We start from the raw sequence: 23,232 nt of genomic DNA on the forward strand, positions 1-23,232 counted from the left end.
TGATTTTTCAGGTGCTACATTCAGAGCCCCTTTATATATTTGCTGTAATATAACTGAGATGAGATGATTATCAGTTTTGTAGTGATGAGATGAAATATTGGCTGTGGTCCTTCCAGCATCACCAGTTTTTGGTATGCATCTTAGGTGTAGCCAGCATTATGAAATCAGTAATAAATTTAGATTTAAAAGGATACGTGAGTTTGTATCAAATTCTGGATTGTATAGATTCTTTGCATAGAAAATCTGTATCCTAAACAGTTGATAAAATAAATTGGCAGTTGCATCTCCAGGAATTACTCCAAACAAAGATTGTTTTCACTATTATACTGAGGTCAGTCTTACTCACATTCAGGTGAACCACTGTATCATACTTTCTCTTATACACTGAAAATCAGTTGATGATGAATTGTTTCTTAAGTGGGTAAATAAATTGCTGCTTTATATACTTGCCCGCAGGAAGAGCAATTAAGAGCAATAAAATTCAAGTCAGACGAATAGATGATTGCTTTTGAACTCTCAGATTTAGGGCAGCCACCATATCGAATCTAGTGAATTACCACAGATATTTGCATTCTTATCTTTCCCAGTTATGAGGGTCTTCTGTCAGTGGCCTATTTTTCTTTCTCACCTGGTAGCCTGAGTGACAAAGCATCTTTCTGTACTCAAGTACTTAATTTCTTTGAAGAATTACTTTCTCAATGTCATTCCTTTAAAACAAGATCAATTTTAAAAATAGTACATAGTTCAATACAGTAGTGCATACACTGAAGCTTATGTTTCGTTGTTAACTCGTAGGAAATCATCCTTTTTATTCAGCTTCAGTACAAGCCAGAGGACAAGCTTGTACTGAAAGGACAGCAAGTAACAGTGTACTTCTAGAAAAATTAATGCATTTGGTAGAAAAATCTTACTTTCTCGCTATATACATCTGTCTAAGTGGCATATTCCCCCCTGAGTGCCAGTCTCTCACAAAATTCCTGAAAGACTGTTCTAAAAAGTGAATCTATCATCATTAGAGACACTCTGTAAAATTAATTTAGGTAACCATGTTAATTTAATTTCATCTATATTGTACTATGTTTTCTTATACTTTCTCTATTAAACCATTCTTTGTCAGGCAGTGTTCCATCATGACCCCAAGAATGGATTTTATGCTCTTGCACAGAAAAGAGGTGTAATTCTTCTACTTTAGTTTATCTTTCCTTCTTTACTAGTTTTTCATAGTGATCAGAATCCAGACAGAAGGAAAAGCAGCTCTGCGTAACCTAATTTCTGAGACTAATCTCCAGATCTCTCTCAGATAGGTTTATCCAAAATAAATATGAAAGAGTAGTTTAAGGCAGCTAATTGCACTTGTCTTACTGCTGTTAACTGAAGGCTTCTGTGTGGGTGTGGACTGCTTGTTCAGCAAAAGCCACAATACCTCTTTCTGCAACACCCCAAGTTCTATGAATAATATTCAATCACCTAATGCGTTGAGAATTTGAAAAATAGAACATTCGTGTCAAAGCAAGTGACAGGTCAGTTCTACAAAGAATATAAGTACAAAGAGATCTAATATCATAACCAAAATATACTGTAGAAGAGCTCTAGGAAGGTGCTATCTGGATTCCTTTGTGTAAGAAAGATGGCAGGTAAGGTCCAGTTGTATTTCAGAATAAAAAAGCCTTTGCAAATATATGAGAAGTCATGATTTTTCAATCAAATTGAGGAAGAAAATAAGAGGTCAGAAGGGGACATAATCTGGTTTACTGGTATATATTTGTGTAGTAGTGTAAGGTAGTCTTGCAGGGAAACTAATGGGATTTGGGGAGAGGGTTGTTATTTTAGAAAATTGGTTGTGTCATACTATATGTGTATATTCATTGTCTAATCTGGCACAGTTGGATAAGTCTCAGATTCTTAACTAGTGGAGGATGGTGCTATCTTGCGCTTGACAATAAACACATATATAAATTATTAATTCTTTGTCCAAAAGACTTCTCTGAGGGTTTGTTATTAACACAAACACTAGGTATTTTAAGTGCTAATGAATACGATTAAAAATTGTAGTCTAATAAAATCTAGTAATTGCAAAGATGTCGCTGTAAAGAGTAGTTATTTTTCAAAAAAAAAATGTGTTGTCAGTATTAAAAATAAGGGAGGTTTGTTTTGTTTTTTTTCCCCTTTCTTCTCTAAAGGTGTAGCAGAGAAGACACAGCTTTTGAAATTAAACGTTCCTGCAACATTTATGCTTGTGGCTCTGGATGAAGGTCCAGGTCCTCCAATTAAATACCAGTATGCTGAACTGGGGAAGTTATACACAGTTGTGTCACAACTGATCCGTTGTTGCAATGTGTCATCGCGCATGCAGTCTTCTATCAATGGTATAGTGAATTTTTAATATTTCCTTAAATGAGTTGAACACATCAATAAATGTTTTGTGTGCTTATTTTGTTACTATGTATAAACTGCATTAGCTGGAAAAATGATGTTTGCGTCTTTGTTTTTTATTTAAAGACAAGTATTTCTTGATTGTTATAGGCAAATCTGATTTGATATACCAACATATTAAAAAACAGAAGATAAGATCCATTCTGGTGTTCAAAACTATAATAAGATCTGAAGTAGTTGATACCAGATATCAGTAAAGTGATCTTGCTTTGTTGTGGATATCCCTTGGAAACTTCCACTCAGTACTCAGCTGCAGTCAAAAGGACAACAGAAGCCAAGACTTCTATGCATAAAAGGACCAGCAATAAATTAGTAGATGACAGTATAAATCAATATTTCTCACAGTATAAATTGAACAGAGTAAGCAGTTATTTTTGAGATGCACTGGCAGAGTATTAGGCTACAGGGAGTATAGCTGGTGTATGTTCTGCATTAGTCATATTTTAGAAAACTTAATTATAAATTTGTAAAAATGCTATTTAATAGCAAACTCAGTATTTCAGGCTATAAAGCCAGTAGGTTAGAATGTGCAACCGTAAGGTTAATGAACTGAAAATTTTACTCTGCTGTAATAGGCTTCAGAACTTTTTGGCAGTTTTGATTTGACTTTGCTTCCAGTGTATTATTTGGGGCTCACACTGAAAAGATATGCTGCTTGTGAAAACTAATTGCATATTCACTATGTTCATAATGTTTTACAAGAAGACATCACTTTGTGTGATCACTGGTATGACTATTAATTATGATTCGTGTTTGCAGAGTAATTTATTTTGCTTCAGCTTATTAACCTAAAAGTTCTCTCTTGAAGTTCAGTACATCTTTGAACACTAACACAGCACTGCTAAATCAGGGAACATCAGGAGCGAATCAGCAGTCTTTTCTTACACAAAATGAAGCCTACAAAATAAGATTTACCTATCCTGATTCTTTCAAGAGTATATTCTTTTTATCTACACTCCAGAGATTGACTGGAATGTTTTACCATAAATATTCCTCTTAGTCTTTTCCCATTGCCTAGCAAAGTTAAATAGACTTTTTGTCCTGAAATTTGATAGATTTGGACTGTATTACACAAGCAGGGAAGCACATAAATCTTGGAGATAACAGGATTTCACTGAGGAAACTCTCAGTAACTCCTCTTGCATATGAACATAGCTACAGCTGCTCTGCTTTGGTTGTCACTATGCTCCCTCCCTTACTTGAGAAGAAGCTTACTCAAGTGGAAAGTATCAAGCTTTGCAATCAGAAGATTGTTATTCCATACCGTAATACTTTTTTAAAAGCAAATAGACTGTTACGAGTGTTTTTTTTTTTTTTTTTTTGCTTTTTTTTTTTTTTTTTTTTTTTTTTTTTTTTTTTTTTTTTTTTTTTTTTTTTTTTTTTTTTTTTTTTTTTTTTTTTTTTTGCTGTTTCTTACTGATGAATTACACCAACTTGCATTCTGTTCTCTCTACATTGAAAGTATTTGAGTACCTTTTCATCAGTTATAATTGCTTGTTCTAGGTAATCCCCCACTTGCCAACCCTTACGGTGATCCTAATTTATCTCAACCTATAATGGCACTTCAGCAGAACGTAGCAGATATCTTGTTTGTGCGAACTAGTTATGTGAAGAAAATTATTGAAGATTGTAGCAATTCAGAAGAAACTATCAAACTGCTTCGTTTCTGCTGTTGGGAGAATCCTCAGTTCTCTTCCACAGTCCTCAGTGAACTTCTCTGGCAGGTAAAAATAAGAAAGCTAGAAAGGAGATGGGGATTTAAATATATGTGATGCAAGATTCTGTGTTTATGTATAGAAATGTTGTCATATTAAATGTTAAGCAAGTATTTGATAAATGAACTTTCTTAAGGCATCATCATCTGTTAGACTTTTTACTCTTGGATCTATGCACTCATATTGGACTATTATGAGAGGTCCTTTTATGAATCTAGGAAGGCAGTTAAGCTTTTATGAGTTAGGAAGGCATGTTAAGGATGGAACATAATAGACCAGGCTGGTCTTTACGTTTTGCAAGGACATTACCTTCAGCATTTCTGTCATTGTCCATAAAAGAGCTCCTTTCATTGCACAGAAAGTTAGAATCATTTTTTAAGATCTCCCTTGTATTTATTTTGAATGTGTTTAGAGGTCATCTTTTACAAGTCTGCAAAACATACTTGGCTTCAGGCTCAAGAAGAAATCTTGTTTTGTACTGTCTTGTTTTCGTTTGTACTCTGTGTAAGGTTAGCCACACTTTGCCACTTAAAACAAAAGGGTTTTTAGCTCTGGATGGCTCATTATAAATTAGTCTGTTGTGGGTTTAGGTGTTTTTTCCCCCTCCTCTATGCAAGCATCATATTTTTGTAGTGTTGGATTTTTGGGGGTCTTTTTTTATAGCATTTGAAAGAATCATAATAAGAATTACTTTACTGTTACTTTTCTTAAACATTTAGTTTATACTCTAGAATAACCTTTGGACTTAGTAGCAATGTAAGTGGAAAAATGCTATTTCACGATTTTGCTTTTCTAATGGTATTTTTCAAGGTTGCTTCTCTAGTACCTCATGTTGACAGTTTCAGACCAATTCTTTTAGAAACTCATGAAGAAATATTGTCTGTTGCAAAGCCTATTAAAAAAAAAAAAAAAAAAAAAAAAGTTGGTAGTGTCAGGGTTGTGTTTGTTGTTGTTTTTTTAATATAACAGACGTTTGTGTTATCTCAAAGTTTCCCTTAAATTCCTTGTGCTAAAACAGCAAATTTCACTTCAAGCAACTTTATTTTTGTATTGCATCATGTAATCAGTATGCCTTAAGGAAATGCTTTCTTGCATTCTCTGCATTTTTGCTTTTAAAGGTTGCATATTCATATACATACGAACTTCGACCTTATTTGGATCTGCTTCTGCAAATCTTACTAATTGAGGACTCATGGCAAACTCACAGGTTAGTGTTTATCTGTCTTTATAATTCAAGATTACTGTGTCTGTACAATTGGTTTTCCCAGTGATTCTGTTGGTAATCCTTTTCAAGAGGGTTATTTTAAATCTCTTTTTAGTCAAAATACAGCAGTAAAACATTTTTTCCACTTTTTATCTAATTTTTTGAGAAAACTTAGATCTACAGCTTCATGCCTCTGCCTTCCTTAATATTGAGAAATTGCCGCTCAGTCCTGTAAACTCAAGATTTTTTACATACAAGAGAAATTTCCACAAATGTGCCAGTTAAGCTAAACTCATTGGAATTTACTGCAAGTTGTTCGCATTAAATCTTACAAACATCTCACTAAAGAAGGTCCAAGGATAGCCTGGTTTTACTAGCATGAACAGTCATTAAGAATAATACCAAAATACAGATGAACTGTGAGGCTGGGAGCATAGCATTGCATGTTTCATAGAAATAAATATTCTCTCTATGATACTTACAAAATTTTACCTTTAAAATAATCGTCAAGTTTCAAACTTAGTTTTCACATGTCTAGAGAATAAAGATTTTGAAAGTTGAGATTAAAATAAATAAATAATTAGAAATAGTGATCCTTTGAGAGAAAGGTTACAGTCAGTTCCTCAGAAGTTTTGTATATAAGTAGATGAGGTATCACAAAATAAATCTAGACATGCTACTTGACAATATTTCAAAATACCTCTTGTTTCTTAATTTGTGATTAGACAATTTACTAGATCATATGACATTCAAAATATTTTGGGTAAGAGCACCCTTGCTTAGTGAAAACTGACTGCAGCAGTAAGGAGGGAATCTACGGGGAAATATTCCCTGTAGAATCTTGTATTTCATCAGCTGCCTGGACTTCAGAAAAGGCTCTCAAAGAAGATGGTTATCATTTCCAAAACCTGAAGACTGAATTGAAGGGACGACTTTGTTTTCTTTATAGGAGTTATAGCTTAGACAAGGGAAGAGAATACTCTTTGCAGACTTTTCAGTTTTGGTAGCACTTGCATATATAATGTGATCTGTATGTATTTTCTTCTTGCTACACAAATGCTTTTATAAGATGCCTTAAGTCTGCAGAACACAGGAGGATGCACATAATTGAAGAGGTGTGATGTAAAATGAAATATTTTGTATTGGAAATACAGGTTAGAGATCATAGAATTGTCTGTATTTAGGATAGTGCTTTTCAAACATAGAAATTAAACAACAAAATTTCCTATGTCCGGAGGGGGGAGAGTTGGGGGAGTGGAGGGAGCTGAGCATTTTGGAATAGCTTTTTCATTTGATCTGTGTTGCCCTCAGCAGAGGGTTATAAAGGAGTCAACTTTGGTTGTCCTCAGATTTCTTGCTGATGCTTTTGGCAGTAGCTTGGAACAGTGATTTCTGTCCTTTTCTTAGTTTTGCTATGGCAAGAGTTCTAGTGATCTTTCTCTATTCTTTCAAAACACAGATAGTAATTATTTGTAGTAAATAGTAATCCCTTCCAACTGTGTGATCTTGCAGATGATTAGAATCATGGGGAGGATGCAACAGTGTGCATCCTTCAGTGTTCCTTTTACTCTCTTACTAATAGCTATAGCTGTTCTTTGGCATCAGATCCTCTCTTGTCAATTTTTCTTAATTTAACTACTGCAAGTACTAGCTTGAGGATAATAGTTTTAAAAGTACCATTAAGTTCAATCCTTTAGAGCGAAAAGCTCATCGTCACTTCCAGACAGAGCCTAGGTTGTCAGCTACCTTTAGACTGTTTGACAGAGACTTAAGGAAAAGAGGGTATTTACTTTTCCTACAACAAATGTAGTTCTCTGAGATGCTGTCAGTGTAGATTCCTTGGCATCCTCTCTGATTTTTTTCAAAGCCAAAAGTATGTGGATTTCTGAAATCATGCAAGAACTTGAGGATGATAATCAATTCCACTATACCTCATTTAAGAGCAAAAGGCACAGAAAGTGTTTAGTTCTAACGAATGCCCAAGTCTCTTATCCCCATGCACATATATGTATATCTTCAGAGGAATTGCATTTAAAAGCTGTATCTTGGGGAACCATAACTATGAGGTAAGTAACCATTCTATTGAAGATTTAACTATTCTAACTCTGTAGGGACCTATTGTGTTAAAAGGTCAATTTGGTAAATGCAGTTTGTCAGAAATGAGAAATTCATCAGTTAAGCTTGATTTCTGTGACTAGCATTAATCATATCTCATTCAGGAGATTTAAAAAACTGTCTTGCTTAAACATTACCAAATGTTATGCTAAAATAACAAATTATGCCTACATTCTGTCAAGTTTGTTTTTCTGATAATATATGTTATCAAAGCCAGAATATTCACTATACAAGTCACTCTTTCTAATTAGATGTAACTGAAACCTTAATTTAAAGAATAAAATTCTAACTTTAAATTCTTGTTTGCAGGATTCACAATGCACTTAAGGGAATCCCAGATGACAGGGATGGACTTTTTGACACCATTCAGCGCTCTAAGAACCATTATCAGAAAAGAGCTTACCAGTGTATAAAGTGCATGGTAGCTCTCTTCAGCAACTGTCCTGTAGCCTACCAGATCCTTCAGGTGATACCTTTCACTGTGACTCTTGCTGCTTTTTTTTTTCCAGTTTTGTGTAGAAATCATTATTCAATTTTTTGCTGATTTGATGAATTATCACTTCCAAGTGAAACTCATTTGGACCTTCCTGTACCAGAAGTACTGAGAGCATCTGTGATTGTGTGATGTAGCTGCAAACTGCTGTTACTACAAATCCACACAGACTTCCTTTCAGATCTCAAATTTTTCTGGAGTAAAAGGGATATTTGAGGGAAAATAAGAGAGTGCTTTAAACAGCAGCATATACAGTTGGTGGTCTGCTCTGTGAGAGCTGGTGTATAGAAGGAATAAAATATTTGCATTTTTAAGAACAAAGAAAATAATTATCACATGTTAATTTTCCATCTGCAGAGCAATGGAGATTTGAAGAGAAAATGGACCTGGGCAGTAGAATGGCTTGGAGATGAGCTTGAGCGTAGACCATACACTGGCAATCCCCAATACACCTATAATAATTGGTCTCCACCAGTACAAAGCAATGAAACATCAAATGGCTACTTCTTAGAGAGATCTCACAGTGCTAGAATGACTCTTGCAAAAGCTTGTGAACTCTGCCCAGAGGAGGTAAAGAAATTAATTTGACTCCTGGTAAAAAGTAAAATAAAATGCTTCTATAAATAGCAGCTATTCTTAGTAACAGTCTCCATTCGTTACAGGGGTAGCAATTTTATAAGTATTTTATAAATATGGATTTATGTAAGAGTACTTTCATTGATTTCAATTATATAGTCCCTTTTTTTCCTCCACTTTTATTACTCTTTATGTGGATATCTGTCCCTTAAAGAATTATCAGTGTTGAATTAAAACTGACCAGTTCAGGTAGACTATGAGTGGATAAAAGGTCTGTTTTGTTTTGTTTTTTTCCCAATTATATGTCATTAGTAAGAAGATTCTCGTGTAGCCCAATACAAGCTGCAGGTTATTATTGTTCTTTTAAGACAATACAGAGGAAATAATTTTTGTCTGAGTATGCTTTAAATATCACAGATGGAATCGGTTCTGGGTAGAATAATCAGTGCACATTTTACCTAAGCGAATTGAATGCTTTTTCTTTTTTCCAACTTAAGGAACCAGACGATCCTGATGCCCCAGATGAACATGAGTCTTCTCCACCTGAAGATGCCCCACTGTATCCTCATTCACCTGGTTCCCAGTATCAGCAGGTAAAGAGCTCAGAGTTTGATCATTTATGCTTAGTCCAAGTTTGCTAGGGTTTTGTTTGTTTGTTTTTAAGCATTCAGGCTAACTTAAATTCTAAACATTTAGCCAGAAGCATATTGTTATGAAATACCTCACTTAAAGGTATAGAACAAAGATTCACTTTACTTTACCAGGAACAGTTTTACTTTGAGAATTTTAATGTGAGAATTTTAATGTTAACAGATCAGGTATTAACCATCCATGGAGGTAGGGGAGAGCAGATGTCATCCCAGGCTAGTTTATATGTGTGTGTGTGTGTATGTATATATGTGTGTGTGTGTGTATATATGTATGTGTATATGTATATATGTATGTATGTATATGTGTGTGTGTATGTATATATACATGTACACACACACATATATATACACACACATATACATTATGTATATATATTTCACATTGCAAAGTACTTTTTTGTGAGTTGCTTTCTTGTTTTTAATGACAGAATAAGAACTCAGAGTGATTTTTTGATTTGAGTGGAAGAACTTCATAAAAATACAGATTTTTTTAATATATAAAAATAAAACTTGTCCTTTGAACACCGATCTTCAAGTCATAAATATATATAAAATTCTAAATCCATTTTAGGCTAAATGGCTGCTTTGTTAACATCTTTTAGTGGAAAGCCAGATCATACCAGAATTTTTTTTATTAGAAATCATACCAGTCTCTCTTTTTTAATAATTGACTAAATTTATAAATCCTCTATTCAGTTGCCATTTTTCTTTTCTTTGTTTCAATTCATTTTATATATTCTGAATCCGCTAATACAATTTCCTTTCCTGCCCAAACCCATTTCCCCTTCATCTTGCTTTCCTTACTTGATGTTCTCAGCAGAGCAGTTGGTAAGTCATGCAGATCTTTCCACTCCTTTGGAATTCAGACACGTAATAACCTCACCGTTACTCATGTGATATGTTCACTTTCTTGCAATAGGTTGCATTTCTCACTAACACACATAATTCTCATGTTCCTTGTTTCTCCACAATTGGTCAAACTCTGCAGAACAACAACACAGATAAGATGATGTCATTTGCTAGATGTGTGTATGATTATTTTTAAATTGTACTATTTTTGGGACAGAGTGTCTGGAGAAAATGACTGGTCTAGATTTTACTCAATTCTGTAACTTCAAAGTTTGTCCTCTTATAAATTAAAATATGCTACATTAATGCAGGTATGTTTTCTCTAATGTTTTCCCAGGGTGTTTTTTTTTTTTTTTTTGGAGGGGAAATAACTAGTTGAATCTATTGTTTAAAATATGTACACAATTTGCTGTACATAGGCAGCCTCTCTTTTCAACTCCCTTTTTTCTTTCTTGCTGCTTTTGCTTTGCATGTAAATGTTACTCAGAAGGTAAAATTACTGTTTAGCTAATCCCTTTATCTTTACGCGTTCAAAGTTTGTTTGCTTTTGTGAAGTTAAAAAGGTAAGTGAAGAATATAATTCACAGGAATGAAGAAACTGTATGTTTATACAGTTACTACTGCACAAGATTGTGTGTTTTAGGGATGTTTTCAATAGCTTGAATGAAAAGGGCAAAATCAAGTAACTTGTTAGGAAGCAGTCCACAAGTTTGATATTCCTTCAAAATGTTTATGCTTTATTACAGAATAACCACGTGCATGGACAGCCATATACAGGCCCAGCAGCGCATCATATGAACAACCCTCAGCGAACTGGCCAACGAGCACAAGAAAATTATGAAGGCAGTGAAGAAGTTTCCCCGCCTCAAACAAAAGATTAGTGAAATGCACATAATCAATTAACTTGCTCCATCAAGACTGTGCACCCAGGCCTTACAGTCCAACCTTTCTCTGTGTCTGGCTAATATTTAAAACTAGAAAAACTATTCCTAATCAACATGGAGTGGAGAGTCTATTCACTGTCTTATCTGCAGAAAATTGCTGTCAATATATAACCCGCCTGCAGTGGAAAGTGTATAGTGTTTTGTAATAAATGGCCTGATGCTAATGTGTAAATGGCAAAGGTGTATATAGTATATTAATGTTTGACTGTTAATTCTTAAGCAAGGAACTTTTTTTTTTTTGTCTTGATGAGACTCACAGATCTACAAAAACAAAAAATAATTTCTTGATATATCTGCTGCGCTCTGCAACCAGTGTTGCCTGCCTCATGGCAGTTGGATCAACTCCTTTATGAAAAAGCCTATCCATGTCAACCACAAAAATAGTTTCATGTTAATTCTTTGCCACTGGAGTCGATTTTACTATGAGCAACGTAATGGCTGGTAACCTTTTAATTATTTGGTTGATGTGGAAAATTGGTGATGTAACATTGTTTCTAGATCTTTTTTCATTGCCTTTTTCATTCTGGTATTAGGTTAATCACTTTGAAGCTATAGTTATGCTGTAACATTTAGCATGGCTTCACACCAAGTTAGTGTAGCCAGTGGGGGTGGGGGGGGGGAACGTGACAGCAGTTGTCCCAATGTGACAACTGTATTGCTCAGAACTTTTTCTTCTTACACCTAGACTATAAAATGGGGAGGGAAAATGTGACAAACAAGTGGTTTTCAGTTTCACATATGTTCCTCACATCTGATGTTTGACAGTTCTGTCTCTGGGTGGGATAAAGAACACTTAGTTTTCAGTAATAGGAATTTAAAAGATTTAAAACAAATATGCAAAAATTTGCTATGCCAGGATGCCTGGAGCATAATAGACTGTATTTGGTGTGCTTGTTTTGTTTCTTTGGTAGAGCTTATTAGATAAACTTCTAACACTTTCCTTCTACTGCATCCCAGTGAAGTGGAAGTCAACAAAATCACACAGTACTTGTGAGTGCCACTGCACCAAGTTAACTTGCTGGTTTTCTGCTCGTTCACAGTTCTACTTGAAAGCAAGAATTGTCTTAGCTCTTTATCCATTATACAGGAAATCTTAACGTTAGAAGCAGGGTTTAATTATAAAAGAAACTACTGGTTAGTCAAATACAATTCTGAGGTATCTCTATTCCAGAATAAACATTTGTTTAAAGACTTCAAGAAACGCATCAGTAAATACTGTATTTAAATGAGAATTGGTAACTTGAATGTGTGTAATTTTTTTGGAACCTGTCTAAAAACCAAATACCCCTGCAAAACAGATACAGCCCACCCTATACTATTTAAATATTTTGCTGTTTTATTTTATAGAAATTATTTTGCTGAATTCACAAATAGAATTTGATTTAAGAAGAATGTTTTGTCCTGTGGTGTGTGTTGTTTTGGGTTTTTTTTTTGTTTGTTTGTTTTTATTTTTTAATGAACTGCACAGAAAGGTGAATTCTGTGCAGTGGCACTATGCTGAATTCTGGAACATCAGTCACATTGAGATTCTGTGCGCAAAAAATTTGGCCCTTAAGAATAAAATAATCAGGACAATTACACTGTAAAAGTTTCTTAATGTGATTTATCTTGTACTTTTTGTATGTTTTTATATATACATATATATATTTAATGAGCACAAGCTTGATGGTGTTTTTTACAAATGAGTTGATAGAAACAAAGCTGCTTATCAAATTAAAGGTCTGTAGTTTTGAGATGAACAAAGGAAAATTCAATTTGCAAGTGCATTCTTATGCATTTAGTATAATAAGGAAGGGACAAAGAAGACTTTTGACTATGCTGTGTAGCAATGATCACTTTTATGCTTCCATGTTTTCTCTAGTGCTCAAGTTAATTCAGATCTTTTCATAGTTTTTTAGTAATACCATTTTACCTGGACTTACTAAATTTGGGTAAAGTTTTCCCATTTATTTTTGGGGATGCTTGTTGGAAGTTTTAACTCAAAAATAGTAGCCTGAGTATTGAAGTTGAAATAGTTCATATTTATTTGGACCAGTAATTGTTAAACAAGCTATTTCAGAGGTGATTATTATGTATTTTTTACTATATAGGTAAAATATATAATGTGCTAGTTCAGCCTTGCCAAATGTGTTTGCTTTTAATAGTGCAATGATTGTAGAGACATGCAAAACCTGTGACATTTTAAGGCTGTGACTCTTTTCCCTGCCCCTGAATTGAAAGCGACTGCAGTGGCGATTACTTTTCAGGTGGCAAACTGAGCATCCTGCCCCTTTGCGACTTGGAAGGAGGATAGCCTGTGTTTGTTGCAGCTGCTGCTTTTCAACAGATAGCTACAGTAGAAGGTGCAATGTTTTATTCACTCTGGGCCAAACGATTTTAAATTGCATTTAACAAATACTGTACAAGCAAAAAGTTCCACATGCGTGTTACTGTTGCAGCATTATGGCAGTGGTCATTTTCAGGCGATACGCAGCACCTTGTTGTTGACGGCACACTTTAAAACAGTAGTCTTTAAAGTGCCTAAAGATTTATTTCCTCTCCCCCTCCAATTACTGATTTCAGTCCTGTTTTTTGTTCAGAACAGTTACTAGGGAATTTCTGGTCTTCCATAAAACAAGCCAATAAATAATAAAGCAATTTCTCATGTTCTTGACAATGTAAATCTAATGCATAGAAACAACATTCGTAGGTGATGTCATATGGTGGTTACTGTGTGGTGCGGGGGGAAATCTATAACCTAACTAAACTGAATTTCTCCCTCTGGACATTTGGATTATTGTTGTTGTTTAGCAACTAGAATAAGTTTTTTAATGCTTGCTTCTTCTAATGTCGCAAAATGAGTACAGCCATGTGTGAAACGAATCCCATTACTGCCTGTGCATCAATAGGTGTACTTGCTTTCGGTCACAGCTGGCAGCTACACCTGTGTTACCCCATTGACAAAAATGGGATAGCAGAGTGTTCTGTGAAATCGTATTTGACGTGCAGAATCTGTTTTTGTGGCGATGCACAAGCAGAAAAGAACTCAGATTGACTTGGAAATTTTCAGAGTATTTTCCCTACTAACTCCCAGCCCTGAAAACTTAAGACCTCTTTTTTTTTTTTTTTTTTTAAGCTAGTGTATCTTCCTGAAATTGAGCCAGAAAGAAATGAAAACCTACAATGATGTTTCATACTAATTTTCAGAGTGTAACTTTACTTTGAGACGGTTTGAGAAAATTATGTTAAGGTAATCATTGTTGTGCCATTTCGTTGTGCCTAGCTTGTGTGTTTCAGCATGTAGTTCATGGGAAAGTACTTACTGTTCCAAAACTTATATATAATTCCTTAAATTTTGAGAAAGAACAAGATTAGCCATTCTGCCAAAGCTAAGTGGGCAAAAATTGGCTGCTGGAGCAATTTACTTCATTTTTTGATTTCAATAAATTTTGTCTACCTCTGAGTCTTGCCAGAAATGCTGATAACTATGTTGAGGCAAAATGGCTCAATGTTTTTGTTGACATATATTTCAGTTACAGGCATTACAGTGAGGCTTTCAGTGCTGGTATTAACTTAGAGGAAGAAAAAGATTCAAAGACTAAATACATAAAGAAGTGTCAGGTTAGGAAATTTGCAGAGTAAAGAGTTAAGCATTTAAGTATTTCGGCTAAATCTTGTTAGTCCACACTTGCAAGTTTACACTGAAAGCAAATTCACTTCTCAGGTGAAAGACCCATACCTTAATTTTGAGTAGGGTAAGCCACTGTTTTTGAGTTCACGTTTCCTAGGTATGGGGAGTTCTCTGCCATCTGTAACCCTGCTCCAGGACAGTGTAATGCCTTGAATCAGGACAACAGTGATTTGCATTCCCCCATTTGATCTCCTTTGCTCTCCATGTTCTTGCAATCCTTTTTCCCACAGCCATGAGATCTTGGAAATAAAATCTAAACCTGCCTTCTATCTAGAACAAGACAAAAGAGTCTTTCTGGGGGAAGAGTAGGAAACATCTTGCAGATGCTGCGTGCTGTGCAAAGGTACTATAATAAACCAGAAAAAAAAAGGATTAAGGAAATCCAGCTGTATCCTTCTGTATGATTGCTGTTCCTCTCACAAGCAATCTCATGGGGAAAACAGAAAATAGAGCTTGTTAAAGCTCTGTATTTTTCTTCTCATTTGCAGCTAGAGTTAGTCACTACAGCCATAGTGACCATATAGTCACGGGGCACTATGCAGCAGCAGCCCAAGCAGCTTGTGCTTGCTCTTGATACTGTCCAAGGGTGTTTATTACACCTTCCTTGTATTGATCTTAGGGAATTGCAATGCTCGCAGGTTGGTTTACACTGAGGCTTTGCCTTTGTTACAGACGAGCACAGTTCCACTGTACTAGAAGGGCTTTAATCCAGTCTGAGCACTGTCACTTTTTACGCTACGTAACTTCATAAGGTTCATACTATAAATGTACTTTTATTTTTAAACTATAAAAATTTCAGCTGTTTCAAAATGTCAGCTTTTTTTTTTTTTTTTTTTTTTTTTAAGTTGATTGATTGGGGGTTTTGTTTTTCCCAAGAGAGGCTGCTCAGTCCTGGTCCTATAGAATCTATTATAGTAGACTGCTCACAGAAGTGCAAATTTTCAGGTGCTGGTATCTGTCAGAGATCCTGATTCTGTAATCTGATTTAACGGTGAAGGCTTTGATTGCCATTGGATCCATAGACTTTGTTGGGAATTGCATGGGTCCTATTAATGTCATAGCACAGTTGCATTGAAGTAGATGTGTTGCGTGGATAAGCCCACATAAATTGGAGGGTGGGACAAAAGAGTGAATTCACTTGCTTTGTTTACACTTGCTTGCAAGTAATTAAAACAAGCACAGGAATACCAATTTCTGAGGGAGAAAAGCTCTCCCCTGAACAAGGGCTAACTTTTCACCAGATTTTAAATACCCAACTTACATTTTTTAGCTTTAGAATTCCATAAAGCCACTTTTTTTGTAACAAATTGATCTCTAGGCTAATTCTTTGCTTAGAAAAACAAAGTATAGCCTTAATTACATTAGCACAATTGCAAAATGATAGCGTCATTCTTCAGTGTTCAAAATAATGTGCAAATGTCCTCTAGTTTTTAATGCTGAACTGACCTTGAGTAACGAAAATGGGAATGAGGGGGGAATAGTAAACAAGTCTTAAAATCTCATCCAAAATCTAGCCATAGAAAAGCAGTCCAGAGGCAAATCAGATCATTTCCTCCCTCTCTCTGTCAGTATACTATTTAAGTGTCTAATAAGGTTCATTTTTATTCTTAATTTACAATTAGCAACAAGTAGCTGTTACATTATCCTAAGCAGTATCAGCTGCATGGTTTGTAGCTTCCTGATGCATTTGTAGTTCTGTCTCCTTTAGTCCTTACCGGAGCAAGATAAATAAGTGTTTGCATTTCCCGTGTAAGTTAGTTCCCTAATCCTCAGTTCAGGTTTCTTGTCATGACATGCTGTTTCTGTTTATAAAAAGACCAGGACTGAATGAATGCTTTACAAGTGTGGTTTCACCTGAGCCATTAAGAGAGGAGTTATGTTCCTTTTCTGTAATAATACCTCGATGGATGGAGCTTTTTAATGTATTGGCCTTTTCTGTAGCTTTATTTCATTGAAATGCTGCTCAGTTCCTGTCCATCACTTCTAAATCTCCTTATCATTCTTTCTTAGCAAGTTTCTCATTCTGGATTGCTGGAATCGTATACTATTTAATATTTTTGTATTAATTGTCTTAAAATCAAATTCACTTGCCATGATTTTTTTTAACTCCTTTTCTACCACATCTGATGTATTACTAGTAGTTACTACAAAAAAGCAATGTTTACCAGGCTACCTGGCTCTTAAAAATGGAACCTCTTGCAGCGCAGTAGCAGCAGCCACATTGTTGATGAGGTGGGATTTGTTATCTTTAAAATCTTAAAAACTTACCTGGGATGTGATACTTTCATGCTACTAGTGGTAGTCATGAATTCAAATAGCTTGTAGCTTATTGGTGTTTTTGTTTGTTTTCTATCCTGAACAGTTAGTTTTCTACAGGTGAATAGAAATGTTACCTAGATCTAGCCAGAATCTCTGCTTTGGAAAAGAAGGCTGATTTACAACTACTTAGTATATTTGATCATACTTAAATACATACAGGTACTTGGGGCCTTGGAAGTCCTGAAAGCAAATTCAAAAGCCCAGAAACCTAAAGACCAAGACTTCTAAACATGATTTGATATGATACTCGCAAATTTTATCCAACTGTCCAGATGAGTGAACAAGTGGAATGGCGGAAATGGAAATTCCTCACCGAAGGAGGAGAGGCCATGCTGCTTCCGATCCCTTGGGACCTGGAAATGCTGAGTGCACTCGGCCTGCTCTCGCTCCACTGGTAGTGGAGTTTGAGCCCTCCTGGTGTGAGCTCTCTTCTGAAACACAGGCTCCCACCGAAGAATTAAGTTCTCGGGATCCCATCTGCAGGAAGTCCGTTGAGTAGTACATAAATAAGACATTTCTTTCCTCGTCTAAGATAGTTTACCAAATTGAATTCTCTGAGGAAATAATACAGCTAGTGGGTTGGGTGAGAGGCTTCACAAGCTTGTTCTATTAATACTCTCTACCTCTTATCATTCATTGCAGAGCCACTACAGGCACACACTGTTAAGTGGCTTTAACAGCATGACAGCTTCTTCTGTGTATCAGGCCAATACAGGTGCAGAAATATCTGGTCAGGCAGTCTTCGATGGGCACAGGGCAGCATCTGCCTCCCATTAGAAAAGATGTCTGAAATTATTTGAAATATGATTCTGAGGATACATTCATTATCTACATTAAAATGAAGGCACTCAAAAGTTTTTCGCAGACTCACAGAATGGGTAAGGTTGGGAGGGACCTCTGGAGATCATCTCGTCCAACTCCCCCTGCTCGAGCAGGGTCACCCAGAGCATGTTAGACAGGGTTGTGTCCGGGTGGGTTTTGAACATCTCCAGAGAAGGAGACTCCACAACCTCTCTGGGCAACCTAGTCCAGTGCTCTGTGGCCTGGTGGCACCACATGGTTTCATGAACACTTCTGGAGTAGCATAAAATCCTTTTGCAAATAAATAGTGTTTAAATAAAGCAATTCTGGGGAGGTATTTCTGTTTCTAGCTATTTTGATGTGTCCAGTGGTTAGAAAGGGAAGGTTGCCGTTGTGTGAAAAGCCAGTACTCCATTGATGAGCCTGACTATTCATCTAGAAAGAAATGTTACCAATTGCTACCTTGGTTGTTTGTAAGATCGAAATGCTGAAAGAGAACTATGTAACCCTGCTGTTTCAGATCTGTGAGAAGTCTAGCATTGGCTTTCTGAACAGTTCTGCAATCTGAACCAAAAAAACTGCTATTGGAATGTAGACACTACTATATAGCTATGGAAGAAAACTTCAATCATGTCGTTTCTCTCGGTTTTCAGAGCAGTCAAAATGATTTTGATGTAGGTTTTAGATTATGTATATAAATCCGATTGAAGTACCATCAGCAAACCATAAATAAAATGTGGACTTAATTGAAGAACGGGCTAGTGGATAAGTTTTGTGTGGAATTTATTAAATTGCAATATAATGAAGTTGTTGATGAAGGAGGCTCACTACGATGAAGACAGAAATAAAGCTGGGGTGTTCTGAGCTCAGAAACATATCCAGGTTCTCTGTTGCCTTTGACTCTGTTATAACACGATAAAGACTGACTTTTGATTGCAGAATACTCATTGCAGAAGAGTTGACTGCATGGAAACATTCCTGGGGATTACTAGATCCTCCTCCTGCTGAGAGCCAAAGGCTGCTTTAAAGTATACTTGACTCTCCTTGATACTAAGTGGTTATTGCAGAAACCTGTGCCTTTTTATACTTGTGGTTGTGAAGAAGCTCATGGAGGTTGCTGAAGAGTTGGTGTGGTGATTCTGTGTTATCAGTGCATTTCTCTAATACACCACATACTCAGCTGCTTTTGTACTACCAGAGCAAGGGACACTGTATAAAATGAACTTAAAGCAGGTATGATGGAAAACTCTGGTTTACTGTGTTTGTTACTAGCACACACTTTGCAGGAATGCAAATGAAAATACAAAACAATGAAGAGTGACTGTCAATTTGTAGTATTAAATTAAAAAAAAGAAGACATCCATGGAAGTAGGTAACACCAGCGATATGCCTATAAATTCTCTGGACGTTGACAAGTTAGTAAAAATAAGAGTTCGTGACAAATTTTGCATGTATTCCAAGGGATTACCACCCTTTGAGAGTTTCTTACAAACCAAGGGAAGAAAGCTTTTGATCAAGGCAATGCAAAACTTAAAGCATTATCCCACAAATGTTTTCCATTCTCATACTTCTGAGAATTCATTAATGCTGGGGGGGGGTGAAGGGGGAGGAAGAGGGGAGAGAAAGGCAATTTTTAATAAAACTTGTATGATGACTGTAAAATATCTAATGAGTTATTGATCAGCCAGCTCCTTGAAACTCAGTAGAATTTGGACTCCTGCTGATTTTACATTAGTTGAAAATAATAGCCCAAAGCATTTTTCTCAGTTTTGATATTCACTTACTAACTTTAACATGACAAAGTGCAATTTTGTCACTAAAACTTTTCCCCTTTTTCTTTTCCCATAGCTCTCTGAATAGATTTGTTCTGACCTTGTTCTGCCTTCGAAGGTTTTCTTGCATTTCCTGTTGTATTTTTTCCCTCCCCTCATGAATGTGTAGCAGGTTGTGGACCCTCTGAAATGCAGCAGCTCTTTTGATTTAGCCAAAGGTGGGCAGTTAATCTTCAGGCATCCCGGCAGGACTGGGAGACGGCGGCACAAAAAGCACTGGAGTCTGAAACCTTGCCTGTGCGTGGATGAAGGCTTTGTTTCTGCCGTGTGCATCTTGGTACAAGTTAAAGCTGTGCAGCGCCTGTACAACAGTGTTCAGGCCACTGATACTGCTGAAGTAGTACGTCAGAAAAGGATAATAATGTCAGTGAGTATTATACTACGATGCAAAACTTGTGTGTCCCTGCCTAGGAGGTAGTGCTTCACAATGCACTCTTCAGTATGCGTAACGAAAATCCTATTTGGTTTTTCAGGAGGTGGAATTTGAAGCACTTCTTAACGAAGACTTCAGAGCTTCGCTGGTAGCTGGTATGTATCTTCCTTTCTCCCTTCCCTCGCTTCCTGCTTTCTCTTCAGGAGACTGAGCCTTATACTGGAAATAAACCACTGAAGCTCCTGCAAGAACATTTAACATCTTTCTTCCAAAACCCATTTTTACTTCACTTCAAAGTTTCTGATGTCTCTGTAGCTCTGCTGATTTTACTGGAGATTTATATTTCACTCTTCTTTTTATCTTTTTTGTTTTAATAGTCATGACTGTAGTTTTCAGTTTGACTATATACGTAGCAGTTCACTTCCTGCATGCAGCACTCATCCACAAAGTAAATATCCTAGATAATAACTATATAAGCAAATCAACCGGGTAATCTATCCTGCTGATAGTAACAGCTGGTCTGAGCGAGAGGTTGCTGCATAAAATGTACATTTGGGAACGTAATTACTAGGAGTGAAGATAGAAACATATGGTGAGTTAGAAGGTAGGAGGAGCACAAGGCACACGACGAGGATGCTGCGGGTTTTCTATTAGACGGGGTTCATGGTTATTTTGCTCACTTACGGGCCAAAGTGTTTTTGTAGTAAAGCTACTTCTATAAAGCTAGGGGCAAACAGGTCCATCCACTTAGTGCTCCGGGCTCTGGCTTGCTGCGGTCCGTGATTTTGCAGCCGGAGGGGGGAAGTGCTGGCTAGCGCGTGTGCAGCATGGGATGGAGGGGAGGATCTTGCGGTTTCGTTCCTTCTATTTACATCCTATGGCTTCGGTAATACCCAGGCTGCGCAACACAGGAGCGGCGCAGACATCTCTCCCCTGTGCAGTGGAGATGATGCCCACCGAGAAGAAAAGCCGGAAGCCAGAGCAGGTTTGTGCGGAGCTTGAACCTAGGCGTCTGCAAAGCGGGCCAGACGGGCAGCCCGGCTGACGTAGCGGCCTGGCTGTGGCGGCTGCTTGTGGGAAATGCAACGAGTTACAGAAACGCGTTGGTTATGGTGGGACGGAAAGGTCTTCCTCACCTTTCCCTTCTGACCTGAGAAGGTGGCAGAGGCTTTTCCCATGGCTTCACAGCCCTTGGGGCTCCTGGTGTTATATGTCATGTTGGTCTCTGGTCAAAGTTCTCTAACAGCTTATGGGAGAAAAATGCACTTCTCCACAAGTGGTGGGGAGTATTGGTTGTGTCTCATCCTGCTCTGTCTTGAGGGAGTGACCATATTCCAGTTTTATTTCTGATGTACTTCACAGTACAGTAACTCACTCACCTGCAAATCGTGGGACCAACCCTAGGTCTTCATGGAAAAGTCCATGTTTGCTCCCCTTCAGTTATCTGATATAGCAAGTGATGTTGACACAAATTTTGTTAATGACTAGGAGTTCAATTTTTGTTTAATTTCCTTTGGGACTCATGGCTAAATACACCAAATCCCAGTTTCTAGGTGCTCTTGAATTCATTATCTAAGTACTTCTGTGTTTGTGTAGCATTCTTGTTGCTTGACAGGAGTAAGGCTGCATTAACTATTCTTTTTCCAGCCAAAGTGGTAAAGGAAGATGCTCTGCTGCTTTGCAGTTCTGTACCTTGTTGAATTCCAGATTTGTGTAATTCAGTGTACTTTCAGAAGGAGCCATTAGACTGCTAAGTTGACTCTCCTGCACAAGTGGTTGATACTCCTCAGCCCTTATGGATTTCAACAGAATGTTAAATTAAGCCACTTATTTCCTTTTTTTCCCCTTTTTTTCTTTTTTCCCCTTTTTTTCTTTTTTNTTTCTTTTTTCTTTTTTTTTTTTCATTCAGTGCTTTTGTTGATCCTCACAGGCTAAAAGCTAATAAACTTTTTAGTAACACAAGGGGAACTCATTGGTATATTCTTGATTCTTCTTGCATTCTTAATTTCTCCCATCATGTTATCTGCTAGCTTATTTGCCAGTCTGCAGTTTAAGCTAGATCTTCAGTTTGGAAAACATACTTCACTTTGAGATAATTTTTCATTTTAAGTTTCTTTTTTCAGAGCCTCTGATTTTGTGTTTGCTTTGTTTCTTTCCTCCTTCCCGTTTCTTTTTATAAGTTTATTTCTCCTGTGCTAGTTTTGCGGGATATTTTCCCCTTGAGGCTGCTGGTCTTACTACATTGTGGTTTTTTTCTTTAATCGAAACTATGTGTTACTGGACTTGATGTCTCTAGGGTTATTTCCACTCTGAATGATTTAAGTTCTAATATTGCTCTTTTATATTTTGTCCTGTCATACCATTTAACAGTTCATTACATAGGAAGCTACTGTTTTATTAAGCTACTCTTTTTATGCCTCTCTGTCCCGCACTGAGAGGCTTTGCCCAAAGCCATTAGTGCCAAGGGAGAAGATTCCTGTTGATTCCAGTGTCCCTTGTGCTGTTGTCTGCGTTCGTCGTCTTCGTGACCTGGTTCCTGCAGCCTGACACTTGCAGTCATCATCAGCTCTGCTCTGTGCACGTGAGCAGGGGGCTTCCCACCACTTCTCCAAGCACCATTTTCCATGAAATTCCACCGCTGACTCCATCCGCTTTTCTAGCGCAGTTTGCCTGGGTGTTCTTGTCCTGCTGCTTTGAAATGTGTGCTGCCCCAAGGACCGCTGTATGATCCGTTTGTGCTTTTACAGCTTTCATGTGGTGATAGATGAACGAATCTGATTATTCTTTACTTGAGTGGCATAAACTCCCTGTCTAGCATTAATTACAGAGCAGCTCTCAGAAACAAATGCTCTAGAAAAGGGCTTTTCACAACCTTAGCTGTTCCTGGAGGTCAAAGGTTTTTGTTTGTTGTCATTTCTAGACAGTCTTTCCAAAGGAGCAGTTCGAACATGTGCATATTCAAGCCTATAAGATGCAAGCTAAAAGATAAGTTTTGCTACAAACTGGAGGCTTTAACTATTACTGAAGTAGTTTCTTGTTACTCGTGACAAGAGCGATTGTTCCTGACTTTGGAGAGGGAACGGACTCGAGTCTGCAAAAATCCTCAAATGTAATGAATTTAAAGTCAAGTTTAGCATTGTGTATTTACATTAAATGGATCTAGAGCTGCCTTCAGCACTATCATAAATATCTATTTGTGCAATTTCCTATGCCTACCGTTTTTAGCACACTGATTTTCTACCTGTTGGCTGTGGACTA

The 23,232-nt window shown here is 36.8% G+C and overlaps 1 protein-coding gene across 2 annotated transcripts in view; it reads left to right on the forward strand.

The window, feature by feature from the left end:
• The window catches only part of USP9X (ubiquitin specific peptidase 9 X-linked), a 107,047-nt gene extending 94,480 nt beyond the window's left edge, over positions 1-12,567 (forward strand). For both annotated transcript variants that reach the window (XM_085311296.1, XM_085311297.1), the window contains exons 39-45: positions 2,181-2,366; positions 3,937-4,157; positions 5,267-5,355; positions 7,777-7,933; positions 8,318-8,530; positions 9,034-9,129; positions 10,782-12,567. In XM_085311296.1, the coding sequence (XP_085167422.1) occupies positions 2,181-2,366; positions 3,937-4,157; positions 5,267-5,355; positions 7,777-7,933; positions 8,318-8,530; positions 9,034-9,129; positions 10,782-10,916 (1,097 nt within the window). In that variant the 3' untranslated portion in view covers positions 10,917-12,567. The remainder of the gene's footprint in view (positions 1-2,180; positions 2,367-3,936; positions 4,158-5,266; positions 5,356-7,776; positions 7,934-8,317; positions 8,531-9,033; positions 9,130-10,781) is intronic.
• The last annotated feature ends 10,665 nt before the right edge of the window (positions 12,568-23,232 follow it).

Source organism: Rhea americana, unplaced genomic scaffold (genome assembly GCF_003343005.1).
Source record: "Rhea americana isolate MKP2758 unplaced genomic scaffold, rheAme1 scaffold_339, whole genome shotgun sequence".
Lineage (NCBI taxonomy): Eukaryota > Metazoa > Chordata > Aves > Rheiformes > Rheidae > Rhea > Rhea americana.